At 46.7% G+C, this 15,027-nt stretch overlaps 1 protein-coding gene across 3 annotated transcripts in view; it reads right to left on the bottom strand.

The window, feature by feature from the left end:
• Positions 1–15,027, bottom strand: part of LOC144121239 (cytochrome P450 4V2-like) — a 73,162-nt gene that overhangs the window by 13,763 nt on the left and 44,372 nt on the right. For all 3 annotated transcript variants that reach the window (XM_077654350.1, XM_077654348.1, XM_077654349.1), the window contains 6 exons: positions 14,253–14,338; positions 7,473–7,672; positions 5,895–5,964; positions 4,051–4,177; positions 2,822–3,028; positions 1,254–1,427 (listed from right to left, as the gene is read on the bottom strand). In XM_077654350.1, coding sequence (XP_077510476.1) covers positions 1,254–1,427; positions 2,822–3,028; positions 4,051–4,177; positions 5,895–5,964; positions 7,473–7,672; positions 14,253–14,338 — 864 coding nt within the window. The remainder of the gene's footprint in view (positions 1–1,253; positions 1,428–2,821; positions 3,029–4,050; positions 4,178–5,894; positions 5,965–7,472; positions 7,673–14,252; positions 14,339–15,027) is intronic.

Below are 15,027 nucleotides of genomic sequence, written 5' to 3'. Positions count from 1 at the left end.
ATGACGCCGCAAGGTCACACGGCCTTGTAACTGGCCTCGCACTTATTGTGACTGGCGCTTCACCTTCATCTAAGCTAAGCTGTTGAAGGGTATGAAGAATAACACACCAGCGTATTCGAAATAGGTTTCCAGCAACACCACAACTGCGAAAGCCAGCACCGACTGAGCGTTTGCCTCAGAAACGTTGTTAGTTCTGCGTTCTTATCTTTAGCCGCGTTTACATGAATGCGACAGCAGCGCATTGTATCGACTTCCTGGCGTATCGCACTCGTGTAAGCAGGGAAAATGCACCAGAAGAGCGTGTCGTGCAGGTCGAGACTTCCGCGGTGAATGGAAAGAAGTTTGGAGGCGTCCCTTCTCTTCCCGGTGGTGGCCATACAATACCCCCTCAGAAATAAATACGATGTGCCCTTGCCGTATTCATGTAAACAAAGGCGTTTTCATCCTCGTTTTCGGGCTCTCTCTGCGGCGGGCGCTGCGGGCGCTGGGTAGTTCCCGCCGCATGCGTGTTTGCTTTCGCATCTGAGCTTCGTCCCATTACATACGCTCGCCGGCGACGCCCCGAATAGTGCAGCCGTCGAAGGTCGAGTTTGCGGACACGGCCGCCGCGCTTTGTGCACAACGCGTGTCGACATTCAGAGCGGTACAATCGCGTGTAAGCGTCATATAGTGTGCATTAGACCAGCTTCTTCCAGCAGTTTATTTTCCTGAATTTCCGAAACTTCGAAATACTTCGAAAGTATTCGATGTTTCCGAATACCGCTATTAGCTTCACAGCCCAAATCAAATGCCGCATTATTCGCTTCGATATTCGAAACGTTCGAATGTTCGCACGACCCTATTAGTAGTGCGTTTGTACGCCCAAGTAAAATCTAGCTGTTGGTCAGCCTCGTGTCATGCATTCCTCTCTCTGTGTCGTTTCTTTTGCCTCTTCTATCTTCAAGGTAAGTACAAAAGAGTTGCGCAAGGAAAAGAATGAATCAGTAGCAAATAAAATATAAAATCAGTATAAATGAAAACAATCAGTAACTCGTCTTCGAGCGGAATGAAGCCCTTCTATCTGTGCTTCAACATAAGAAGTTCTTAGGATTTTTTTACACAGCGCATTTTTCGCACAGCGCTTCGGCCGTCTGTGTGCTAGCCACAAGGAGGGACATATTGTGAAAATAAAGAGAACATGTGCGAATTAGACGGAATGATCACTTGAGAACAGAACCAAGTCTTCCCAACAGTGCCTATAGCCATTTCCTTACCTTGATGACGCACTCCAAGTAACGCATCTCTTTCAGATCTTCGATGGTGGCCGCCCGTTCGACGTCTCCTCCGAAGATGGCTTCCAGTTCCTCGTAGACCTTGTCCTGTACGTCCTTGTACAGTCCCAGCAGGTACAGTGTGAAAGAGATGCCCATTGCGGTCGTGTCGTGGCCCTGTGTTAGTTTGGCACGAATGAGGCACAGACTTCAGGAAAAAAAATACCTGTCCCCATATCACAAACTTCAAAGACTTTCTTTGACGAACCGAATTAGTACTGCGAAACTCCGCAAGGTACAACAGAAAATGGTTCATCGTTAACGAAAACCATTAGGTAACTGACTATCTTACAACTAAATAAGGTTCGTTATTAACTACCTCGTCACACTTAAAGCCCAGGTCAATCTTTCTAATCCTGAAACAGTGCCGAAAATAGGGTTGTGTCCTTACCATAAATTCTATTTACGCTCGCCTTAGATTCACCACAGTTCCTACATATGACCGTCATTTATATCCTACCCCTTAAAATAAAAGAGCTTTGTATCGTCACGCGCAAAATTCATTATAATGATGCATATTGTTAGTTTGTTACGTTCTACGCTAGACTGTACGTATACTTGCTTGCTGGCTTGTTTAAACAGGGGCAATAGTGAAATTCTCTACCCAGAACCGACGGCGTGCGTCATTCTAACGGAGTGAGTTTTAACACAGCCGCCAAACACATTCGCCCTGTAACTGCTAACTACCGCTCCGCTTGTTTATTGCACGACAGCGGGAACCTAGCTCTATTAAGAAAAACTTGTATTTCATGGAAGAGTATGCATTCGATTGCAAGGTCGCTTCGGAAAAACAGAGCGCCATGTTTTCGAAAAAAAAGATCAGTTACCTCGGTGGCACGCTTACGCACTGTAGAAAGCAGCGCGCTGCCACTGTTGTTGAGCACCTATCGACCTGTAAGTCGAAATCATAGGACATTATACGGGCTATACTTGAGCTAGTACTGATCTCTTCGTTTACTTTAATTGGTTTTTCAAACGGCACAAGTAATAAACGTATTTGATGTTAATCGGAGCCGCGCCTGCTGCCACTTTTTACTCATCCTGTCTTCCTCGCTGTTTAAATCGGATGCAGGCGCTGCCGACGCGCAGCCCATTCTGTTAACCCCTGCCAAAGATAACCCTCGTTTCAGAGATGAAGAGAAGCTCCTTTGTCAGGATGTTGCACCGGACTGCGGTACCGCAAATATTCTATTTTACTTTCAGTTCTCACTGTCGAGTACACGATATGAGGCAAGTCTTATATCCAGTCTTATTCTAGTCTAAAGCAAGTGTTATATCTTAAGACCCCCCATCTCCTCTGGTGCAGTGACGATCGTGTGACGGCTCGCTCTGAGGTTAGTGAGCTGTGGAGGGTGGCTCGAGGGTCAGTGTTCTGCACCTGCCTTTATGCTGTACATGGCTGCACCTGTCCACCTGCTAGATGCCGGAAGTCGTGAAACCGACCAACTGCTCTTTTATATATAACTATAGCGCTGCAAAACACGGCGCGGTCTTCCTTCGGGGCTCCTCACCTCGAACATGAAGGTGTCCACTTCCTCGCGAATCCCTTCCTCGGTGAAGCTGGGGTCTCTCAGGTGACTCATGAGCAGGATGTCGAGGAAGGCGAGCCTCTTTCCACCGTACGGCTGGCTCACGCCCGGCTCCTCTACGGAAGCATCGGTGGCTGTCACGATGAGCGGCTCCTTCTCCAGGTACTCGGTCTTGCGGGACTGGATGATCTGCGCACGAGCAGGGGAACATGTCGGAGAGTCTCGCGAGGCGTTGTGTGCAGACGCACCTGGTGAAAGCTTACCAAACAGCGCAGGTCTTGTTACTACACGGCCAAAGAAAAATCGGAGTAAACCTTTACAAGATTACTTCAATGGAATCTCCTTGAAATGCTGGACAAAAGCTTAAAAAAAGTAACTGTTCCGGCGTCTTCAAGAGATAAAGACCTAATTGATATTTGCTAATTGTTTAGAGTTTGTTCAGAGACCTACACTAGGGCACTTCTTTCTCTCTTTCTTCTTTCACTCCCACCATCCTTCCCTTACGGCGCGGTCCGGTGCCTATCGACATTTCTGAGACAATTGCTGCGCCATTTCCTTTGCTCGAAAACCAATTTTCAATTTCATTTTCACAACTGGTGCAAGTTTTCGCAGAAAGTGCACATCGTAATACCATGGTCGTTCAACAAGACCTCTGGTAATACTATTCCTCATGTGCTCACAAGAGACTGTGCAGAGTACCCGCTTTTCTATTAGCCGTTGACGCTCACCCCAGTCCTCGTGCAAATTTCTCCATTCTGCCTTTTTTGTGCCCACTATATTCGTGTAATATGGATAGGCCTGTTTTATGCCTGGATCTTCCACACACTGCACCGTTCTATTGCTTTTGCTTTAAATATCCTACGTTATATATAGCCAACTTTATAGCACAGTCGAAGACAAGTCCTCTTGTCGAAACGTTGGCAAGCACCCTGAGGTTTTCCCCTCACTTGCTCACTTTTTGACTATCAAGAGCCATCTAACCAACCTCTGTCTACTATGGACTCCAACTTTATACCTGTTTCCCTAATCACTGCCACTGCAGCATGGCACACCGATGAAACTAAATGTTTAATGTAGGAAGTACTTTATACAGTATGTATACAGGTATGCTCTGTGGGAGTGGGATCAGCACAGTATCCACCATGAATATGAGCAAAAAGGTGCAGCCGACGCCTTTGAGTTAGCACAAGGACTCATAATTAACAGCCTACCCGCTCGGTGAACCTGTGCAGGTAGTCGACGTTTCGCTTCACGTCCCAGCCTGACGGGTTGTTGAAGAACAGCGAGTCCACCCACTTCCAGGGGCTGACGAAGCGCGCCAGGAACGACCCGGACACGCTGCAAGGAGGTGGAGGAGGCGTTACATGAGCAGAGAATGTAAACGAGTTCAGGAGTGCAAACTGCTGGGCTAGTTGGTTCATATTGTATAGAAAAGGAACCAGCGAAAATAGACGCAAGACAAGAACAAAGGAGGCACACACCACAACGCTCCTTTGTTCTTGTCTTGCGTCTATTTTCGCTGGTTCCTTTTCTATACAATGTAAACGAATTACGAAGCAAGAGCGATGTCGGATCATTCTCGTCGGCATCCTCCAGCGCTTCGCCTATGCTTCAATCCTCGCTGCTGCTTCAATGCCAGTATAGTTAAGTCGCTCAAGAATCGCAGCTCGTTCAGGAAAAAAAATTGGCGGTGGATGAGGTCTGGTTAAACCTGGAGTGACGCGATAGCTACCGCTGGCTGGGTGTAACTTCGTCACGTGACCAACCACGTGACGAACCACGTGATCAGCCACGGCGCCGCGCCGCCGGCAGCTGCTCCAAACCACGTGACCAACCCCGTGTCAGCGTGGCGGCGCCGCCTCGCTGAAGGCTAGAAATGCTGCCGTAATGTAGCAATCGCTACAAAAGCTCGTCGTCATGCGTCCCGCAGTGCACGCTGGAAAAGAGCCTCAAATGTAGCAAGGCTTTTGGCTGCATTTCGGATGTCGTTCGCTAGCAAAGGCCTCAAATTTGATGTTATGTCCATTTTCCCTTTCGGAGGAGCCAGACCAAATATTTAGCCTTCTGCCTATCCTCGGCCTTGTTGAGAGCAAGAGCGGGTGAAAAAGTAAATAGAAGGCACTGCGTATATAGTAAGGCTACTTCGTCTTTCTGGTTTCCCTTGGACCTGCTGGTGTCCTGCTGAGACCAGATGCAGTATAAAGGGAGCGTGAAATTCCTTATACGCAGGTAGAGGTGAAGCACGCGCATGACTATAGTGGTGGTATAGAACAATAGCCGGTTGGAGTCGTTACGTCTAGCATTAATCTACGCATTCGTGCGAACACTGTCGTTATCTGATGCGGGTAAAGTGTACACTTCTATAGTGCTCCTTCATTTCAGTCTTAACATTAGGACGTCTAAAGTCGCCACGTGCGCCAGGAAAAAATGACGCACGATTTAGCTTGGTCGGGCCAAATGCAAATTAGGTGCGTGAGAACTTCGGTTTTCACTTCGGTTTCGGTTCAAGGCTCGGTTTTCAAGGTAAAGCAGGATTGACAAAGATCGGCGAAATCGATGAGTGCGGCTCGTAGTGCTATAGAGCACTAAAAGTGGAGGAAACACTCACACTCCGCCTTAAGGCTATGTTTTCCTCCTCGCGTCCCCTGGCTATCATCCTTCTTTCATCCTGCGCTTTTCTCCTCATTCACCCTGCTGGTTACACCACCACCACCGACGCGAATCCCAGGAACGAGAATTTGAGAGCTGCGCTATAATAACCTGGCCATACAATTGAGGAGCATAGCTTCTTGGATAGCTCATACGACATCACCGTAGCGGCCGCTTCTTGGACAGCTGGACAGTTGATGGTGTCAGTGCATTAAATTTTGTGTCATCTCTTTCCACGTTCCTGATCCGCCTGGAAAATACACTTCTATATGTGTGTACGCCCAGAAAATAAGCTTTTTGCAAGTCATCGCCTGTATTACGTGCTCCGCATTTTTATACGTGTCCGCCGAGAAGGCACGGCGGGCCAAAGTGCAGAAAAACTGGCATCAAACGTAAACCAACTTACACCTTGACTGCTCTGACGTAAGGAGAATCGGCGTCTTCCTGGGCATGCACGGACACCCCCATAGCAGTCTCTGCAAGGAGGAAAACAGCCTGATGAAGTTTTCTTTGCTTAGCAGGGGATGATTAGTGAATTTACTGTAGCTCCATCATAGCCACAAATAAAGATATTTTACTGTGTATTTCGCAGTCTACTTTTGTTTATATTCAAGTAAGCCACCAACTGCATTCAACTTCCTCGTGAAGTAAAATAGACATTTGAATAACAGAAGCAGGTAGCTGCTTTATTGCGCAGAATCCGTCATGGCAATGTAAGGTACCAAACACGTAAAATGTGAAAATCCCTTCCTATATGTTTAGAGTGCAACACCAAAATAACATATTTTTACTGTGGTAGCAGCAACAGCGGCACTCGGCGACAATGCCGGCGTCACCTATATGAAGCCTCGGTGACTGAAGCCGGCACCTTCCTGAAGCTCCACCCACCATCCACCCAAATATACCCTCCAGAAGCTCTACCCACCACCAAACCACCTGCCTTTACCTTCTACAAGGCCTCCACCGAATAGAGCCCAACGCAGCAGCTAAACGAAAAAGCGGCGACCAAATCGAATTCAGACTCAGTGGGGAAGCCAGCTTCTCGCCATTATTATTACCAACACGCCACCTCTCCGCCTCATCCATGGCCACTGTCGACACACCTCCCCACCCCAACTCACCTCCACCCACCCAGTAAAAGCATCAAAGTAAAAATCGACAGCAAATCCTACTGCTATCGCAGCTTCCTTGCATCAGGTATTATTATGTTCCTTCCAATCTTTTGCTCATTAAATTTCCATGCAAGAGTATAATATATGATGAGGTATTCGAAGCTTACAGAAACCGCCGTTTTGGGGAGTGGTACATTTTGGATTTGACGGGAGATTCAAACTATCTCCAACATCAACCGGAGTAGTCATATCATCACACATATAAACTACACCCCCTGAACATCCGTTTCTTCGCGGTGTTGCCAGTGGACTAACGCACATTCGCTATTGTCCCAGCAACGAGCACATGTGGCTGTATTTGCAACCGTTAACGCCGGCCGTGCAGGAGCAAATTTCAATCAGAAGGACGACAGGTCTTTAGAGACAAGCCAGGCTCGTTTGACTCATTTAGGATACATATAAACCTCTGTTTGATTAACAGCCGATTTTTGTAGTCAGTCCACCATCAGTTTCTTCATTGAGTCTCCGAAGCCAAGAATGCAATTGTGGAGTGGAACAAGTGCCTGTCACCAATGTATACGCATCGAGCCGACCACTTCTACAAGCGGTTGCCCAAACGTGCGCCAGCGAATACCGAGCGCGCTGTAGCTTATAAATATCTCCGCTGTTCTCCGCCTCACCACATAGACTCTCCGCGCTGACGCCGCATCCGGTTTCCCGTTCGCTTCGGAGCTCCCGGGCGCCTTCCCTCCCCAACTTCGTCCTTCCCTACCCTCCTCTCTGCTGACAACGGACGACGAGACCCCACCTGGAGAGCTGAGGCATCAACAGCTGTCGCTGTAAAGCAAAAGACAGGAAGCGGGTCCGCGTACCGCAGATGACGTCCAGCGTGCAGCAGGACACGAGCGGCACGACGTCCAGCGGCTCCCGGTGGTGGCGCTGCGTGAGCGTGCGCAGCCGTTGCACGAAGGCCCGCGAGTGCTCCGTCATCACCGGCACGAAGTCGTCCAGGAGCTTGAAGTGGAACGCAGGGGTGAGCAGCCTGCGCCGGCCGCGCCACTTTCGCTTGGGGCTGCGTTCCGGGAAGTCAGGGCGGCACGTGTGATTTCACCATTTCGCACGCATCATTTCACTTCCGGACATTATGCTCCCGCCCCGTCGCGTCGGCTCAGTGGTTAAGGGACTCGACTGCTGAGCCCGAGGGCGCGAGTTCAAACCCCGCATGTGGCTGCCGCGTTTCGATAGATGCGCGGTGTCAGTAAACGTTAAAGAACTCCAGGTAGCCGAAATTAACCCGCGGCTCTCCACTACGGCAGCCCTCATAGCCCGTGTGACACTTTTGGAATCAGGAGGAAGAAATAGGCTTGGGGAAGGGTCTGAAGGCAAGATCATCGTTGTGTAACAGACTGGATTCCAAGAGAAGGGAAGCGTAGCAGTACGCGGCAGAAAGTTAGGCGGGCGGATGAGATAAAGTTTGCGGGGATACGGTGGCCGCAGCTGGCACAGGACAGGGTTAATTAAAGAGATATGGGAGAGGCCTTTGTTCTGCAGTGGGCGCAGTCGAGCTGCTGCTGCTGCTGAGGACCTCATATACTATGCGATACCATTGTGTACCACGCCACGTATATAGTAAGGTTCCATATGGGGTGGCTGCAACACATAAGTAAATTAACCTATGTCTTATACAGCTGCCTGGTGCAGAACCTTCTGCATATATCGCTCACTATCTTTTGCCGCTGCCTGAAACCGCTGCGCTAAACATCCAACAAGCTTCCCTGAATAGGCTTAGCTTACTAGTTTTGCCCGACACAGTCCTCGCGCCAAAAGCTTGAAGCTATTGCTACCGGAAGTCTCGCTGCCGTTAGTGCTCACGCTCATCTAAGAGGTGAAGATGGGAACACAATGATATGGCATAGTATATGGGGTATAATGCTGTAACGTCCAAAAGTGGCCCACGTGCTATGAAACACTAATTAATTAAGGATGGTTTATTTGCCACAAACAGGATGATATGGCTTCACCTACTTCAGAACGAAAGCTGACTTCGAGATACGACCGAGAAAACAAAGAAAATGTTGTAATTACTCGACAGAAGCGCGAGAGAGGGTTTAAAGAATACATATGATATCCTCATAATGCACGCAACAAAAGCTGTCGGGCAAAGACGACAGCTGCAACGCATGCAATTATGACATTTTTAACCTGCTGACAGAAGCGTTCTGTCTTATCGTGGTGTTACTATGCCCACAGGGCATCCCACGCAACATGATTAAAGGTTCATGGAATACTTACACATATGGCTACAGAAGCAGCCATTATTATGGTCGTTTAAAGCAATCAAGGCCTTTCTCGCTTCATACTGTCCTGGCCATTGGTCAAAATTAATGAACGAAACTTTTAGCCGCCGGAAATGCGTGGAATGGTTCAAGCTGAAGAAAACACATGCCTACTGTGCTGAAAGGTACTTACTTCTAGCTGCTTAATTTTCATAGCGGCAGCTTAGTTGTGAAAGTCTTTTTCGCTCCCAGTAAGAAAACAGCTTTGTTTCTCATTCAAGGTTTCGACAAGCGCTTCCTTCAAGACGCGGAAAACAAACTTTCAGAAGCAGCACCCTGCCCACCAGCTCGCCCGTGGTGCTCCATGTTCGCGCTGTGTGAGAAGTAACACCTAATCCTGTTTGCCCTGAACAACCCCCAACGATACTGCACCGGTCTTGTCACGGCAGCACGCGTTTTTTTTTCTCTTTTTTTATTCAGGCTCTTGCATCAAGTTCAGTGGGACACCTTGCATAAGTTGTGACATCTCTTCGGCCAAACTTCAGCGTTATCAATGCTGTCCGCAGTTTCGTAACCTTCTTGCCTTGCACACGTTGTATAAGGCATACATGATGTACGTGACGCATTCCCGACGAAATAGCTACTTCAGATCGTCGCGCTGCTTATAGAAGTCACGATTTTGTTTCTTCATCACGTAAACAACAGTCAGACTGCAAGTGGAGGCGCAAAAGTTGATTTTCAATAGAGAACCGCACAGAGACGCATTCGTGCGCGAGTATGCTACAGAAACGTGGCGCACACGTCAGGTTCGCGCAGCAGGTACGTTTGGTGAGCCACATAGCAAACAATGCGTTAAGGCGATTCGCTGGTTTAAGAACCTCGTAGTGTTGAAATGCGTTTCGAAACGTTAATAAACAAATGTGTTCTCAATGTGGTGCTTTTTTCCCCCTGCAAAAACCGGGATCATTACTCGAAACGGTAAGGTGAAACTTTAGCGGTCGCCGTAATGCCATCACACTAATTCGTCTAAAGTGACCTCCTGTGAGTTGTTACGTCTATCCACACCGATTATATATGGCATAAATTAAATAAAACCGATACACGTCGTCCGAAAATCGCAAGGGGACACAATGTATGTCTTCGTGCGCTTTCTGTAGGTCTGGGCCACCCTGACTCCCCTGCTAAGTTCCCATCGCACAGGAAATGATTTCTTCTGCAGGCGCATCGAATATGTCATGTACCAGGAAAGCGTCCGCAGAAGTCGTTATCCAGCTGTGCCTGCCGCCGGCTACTTATCTTGCGCCATCTCCTTGACCTTGGCCTTCAAAGGAGCCCCGAAGCTGTTTGTCATTATCCTTCTTGGAATATATAGCGCGTGAGCTGTGATGCCAATGCAAGGAACAACGGGCGTTGTTAGCGCGATGGCCATGAAGATACTACGTGATAGAATCTCTGCGCCTCTCATATCATGCGAAGTAATAGCGACACGCGTGAGCTTCTCGCAGCGGCGCACCCAAAATGACATTCTTTCGCGAGAGCCAAACGCACTCATAATGGCACCGTTACATGTGGTGCATTAATCGGGCTTTGTGCGAACCGCGATCTCCGTCGCAACAAAAACTTCAAGTGGGAAATCCCTACAACGGTGGACGTTCGTTAAAAGGTTTATTTATTCATTTATTTTGTGGCTAACCGACTAACTGACTGACTGGTTTTGGCTGAGAGACTAATATATTAACTAATTGATTAGTTGACTGACGAGATTATTCAATGGCTAACATATTGACTGATTTATTTATCAACTAATTAATTAGTTGGTTAGGTGAATTGCTTCATTAATAATGCGCAACTGACTGGCTGACTGACTTATTACTTGGTCACTTAATTAAACAATTGGTGGAAATATATTTTATTATCAACTTGCTGACTGACAAGTTCATTGATAAAAAATATTTGTTTACTGATTGAATTAATGAGCGACCGACACTGAGTGACTGACATAATAATTAATTGATTGATTGAATGATTAATTCGTTGTTTGATTGGTTGGTTGATTTATTGATTGAATGAATGATTTGATTTATTGAAGTTTACGAGCCAAAGCACATCTGGGCACGGCGTAGCGAAGTCCGGTGCTCTTAAACGTCCACCGAAGTTTGCATACACACAAAGACGTTTTTGAACAGTCAGCGTCATTTCGGAGGTGACTGCTTCCTTGCCGCCCGACGAAAACTATTTTTTTTTCTTGTATAACGATCCACCAACTAGTCTCATGTATTTTATTTTATCTTCTTGCAAATATAAACTGCGGTAGTGCAGTTTATATTATAGTGCAGTTGTCCTAAAGTGATCACGCTCATATTGTTTCCAATTGTTCCTCTCCTCTGTAGAAATGCAGCTGCTGTGGATTCTCGGCAAAGGTAGAACTAGCTAAATAGAGGACGATTGCAAGGTGGGTTGCACTTTTAATATGCCTGCTATCAAATGGGACAGTGAATTTCTCGAACCCATATCCACTACCTTTGTGTGTGTGTGCGTGTTTCTCCCTCCCGTCCTGTGTTATTCTGCGCAAAGTTTTTAATTTTGGCGTTACAGCAACTGACCCAACGTTCTACCCTGTTAAACTACCTCTGAGCCGTTCCTAGATTTAATCCTTTTCTACTCATTAACCCAAGCAGTGAGAGTACCTACCCGTATCCAAAAATACCCACCATTTATTTTATATCTTTTCCTCGTGAGTAACAGTCTGCTTTGCCGAAATCCGGTTGCACATATCTACGACGGCATATCATATCAGAAGATTATATAGTTAAGATTATATTGTTAAATCTCGTATGTGGTGCTGCTGGTAGAAAAAAGGAGGACATATGCGTAGCCCCGAATGTCACACGTGCCAACGACGTTGACATTCTAGATTCGTTAGACAGCTCGTTTTCTGGTTTTATCGCTTTAAGTAAATAAACCTAATGTTCGGTCGATGCACTCCGGTATTTCAAGAGCATTGTGTTGAAGCCCTTACAAGATTTGTGCCAACTATGAGGAAACTAGTGCCAAATACTAGTCCTTGAACGACTAAAGAAGTTATTCGGCTGAAGCGCAAAGCAAAAAACTGAGAAAGAGATCCCGGCTGTCTCCTTCAGCCGCTAACAAAGGTAAGATTTTTGTGTTACGCACACAGGTAAAGGAACGTTTGTTTTTGTTTTGTTCATGAGGGTTTAACGTCCCAAAGGGACTCAGGCTATGAGAGACGCCGTAGTGAAGGGCTCCGGAAAATTCGACCACCCGGGGTTCTTTAACGTGCACTGACATCGCACAGTACAGAATCCTCTAGCATTTCGCATCCATCGAAATGCAACCGTCGCGCTCGAGATCGAACCCGCGTCTTTCGTGTCAGCAGCCGAGCGCCGTAACCACTGAGCCACCGCGGTGGATGGTAAAGGGATGTATTAAAAACACCGCAGCTGAAAAGTTATTTTGGTACTTGTCTCCAAAAAAGAAAAGAACGCATAAATTATGCATCAATGGCTAAACGATAATCTAACAACCGCAAGTCACGTCCAGACTTTAATAAATTTTTCTCTTTTGTATTCACAAATGATGCTGGCAGGAAACTGCATTCTGACGCAGGGGCACTTTGTCTGAACCGGGCCTTTTGTTGCTTCTGCTGAACACTAACACCAAAAAGTCTCCAGGTGCTGATGGTGTACTTAATACCTTCCTATTTTTTGTGCCGAGTGATAAAGCAAATATTTATGCCTCATAGTCAACCTTTGTTTGCATAGAACAGATCCTTCCTTTGACTGAAAAATGTAGCAAAACTGTACCCATGCCTAAACCAGACAATATAGTTGACTGTCCTCTTACAGGCTCTTATAATTATGACGTACATGTTCTAATGTCCCTGGGAATATTGTTTTCAATCATATTTCAACGTTTCTTGAGATAACATAATGGACAACAGGACCCGTTCAGAATAATTTAGCAATAATCGAGAACAGTCCGGGGTCGATTCAAAAAACAATTATTCTGTGCACGCTAATTTTTCGTGTTGCGTTCTTCCTCAGCTGGGTGCATCCTCCCTAACAGCTTGTACCGATTGGCCCAGCATTCGGTCTCGTGCTCAGCAAACGAACGCCACAGCAACCGTAGCGGGTTTCATTAAAGAAGGTTGGCGCAGTGCTAGATGATCGGGTGTTCTCCGCCTTTTGTCCCAGAGTCGATTATTCGAATAAGATAAAGGCCTGAACCCACTCGCACGTAGTGGGTTGGCAACCAATACAGGCAACCAATGTGGGTTGGCAACTGATAGAGCATTCAAGCAGCACCACGGGAAGCAGTTACAAGTGACCGCGTTTTAAAAATCGACAAATAACTGTACGTAATTGGAGCGAAACGTATGCTGTTCGAAGTGCTGCCCTCTAGTCGTCACTATTTTTTTCGTTGTGGCCGATTGTTTCAGTTAAATTTGCTACGTTTGTTTTCAAGTTTAGGGTGGTACATAAATACTAATTAACCAGTAAGTTCTCCATACCCAACAATTCTGGACAAAAGCATTTTCGAAAGGAAAAAGTTTATAAACACAATTTTTTCATATATTTAAAGATTTCACTATCACAACCAACATATCAACAGACCTTAACTCAGCGGGCTTGCTTTTTTTGCTATTAACATTTTTGGTTTAGTTTATAGGGGTTTAACGTCCCAAAGCAACTCAGGCTATGAGAGGCTCCGTAGTGAAAGGCTCCGGAAAATTCGGCCACGTGGGGTTCTTTAACGTGCACTGACATCGCACAGTACACGGACCTCTTGAATTTCGCCTCCATAGAAATTCGAGCGCCGCGGCCGGGATCGAACCCGCGTCTTTCGGGACAGCAGCCGAGCGCCATAACCACTCAGCCACCGCGGCGGCTCTATTAACATTTTTGCTCCATAAAAAACGTTCTCTATTGGTTTTCTATGGCAGTCCTAACTACTCGATGCGATCGATGGAAAAACATTAAAATTTTGAACGCATCTGAGGAATGGACCGATTCATTCATTCATTCATTTTTATTTGTTCTTCACAACATGACGTACACATTGTGAAAGGGGCCAAGAAGAAAAGCCGTTCCTTCAATATTTCCATAACAGTACCTTACAATATTCCAATATTCAAATTTTTTGTACAAGAATGGCGAACATGAAGAGCGCAATTAGAGGGACAAATGGTTAGTATTTGGTTTCCCAGCCTAACCTAAGCTAACTGAACTTATATAAAAACGTTCGCTAACGGGAGGGAGCCGATCCAAGAATAAAGTGCAAATTTGAGAAGGTTACCCAACGAATTCCTGCTGGGATTATCACCGGACGTGATAATATGTGAAGAAGGCTGCTTACCTGGTGAGCAGGCCTGTTCCAAGCCACGAATTGATGAGTCGGTAGAGCAGGGCTTTGTCCAGTAATGTGTTGCTTTTAAGCAGTGCCTAGAAGAGCAGGAGCGACGTTTTCTGGCACCATGACAGAAGAAACGATATAAATCGAAGAATTGAGGCAGAGTTACCAATTATCATGGTATTGGCACGAACTTTATTTCTGTTTTTTTTTTTGGGGTGCAGCTACAACACATTCTGCTTCAGGATAGGCCTAACCTAAAGAACTCATATCGTCACCCTGAAAGAAGCCAAGCGGCGCAGAATACATCAATGCCTCCTGAAGAACATGCCTGAAGCGTCAGGGGTTCTTCTGCCCGCCGTAGAGCGTATGGCGGCGCTGTCAGATGACCCTCTAGCAGACGACACGCAGGCAGCACAGAATTTTTTTGTGACTGCCGTTGCAGCAAAAAGTATGCCTTCTGGTGCGCTGTTTCTTATATTATTTGTGTGGTGTGTTGAGTGTTACCGTTTGACAAGTGACGCGTCGATGACTGCAGATGCTGGAGGGAGTAGAAAGTGAAACTGCATTGCTGTTGCGTTCCGTTTCGCATGTCCAGTCAGCGAAACAAGAAGCACGGCGTTTCGTTCCATGAAACTCCTGCCGATTTAGGACTCCGGGAAAGACGGCTCAAGGTAATTAGAGGGAAAAACTGGCAGCCAAGCACAACATCAAATTATTCTGCAGTTTGTAGCTTGCATCTCAAGCCAAGGAAATGCTACTGTAGACAGTTTGACTGCCC

Source organism: Amblyomma americanum, chromosome 2, assembly GCF_052857255.1.
Source record: "Amblyomma americanum isolate KBUSLIRL-KWMA chromosome 2, ASM5285725v1, whole genome shotgun sequence".
Classification (NCBI taxonomy): Eukaryota; Metazoa; Arthropoda; class Arachnida; order Ixodida; family Ixodidae; genus Amblyomma; species Amblyomma americanum.
Note: the sequence above shows the minus strand (reverse complement) of the source record. Positions and strands in the feature narration are given on the sequence as shown.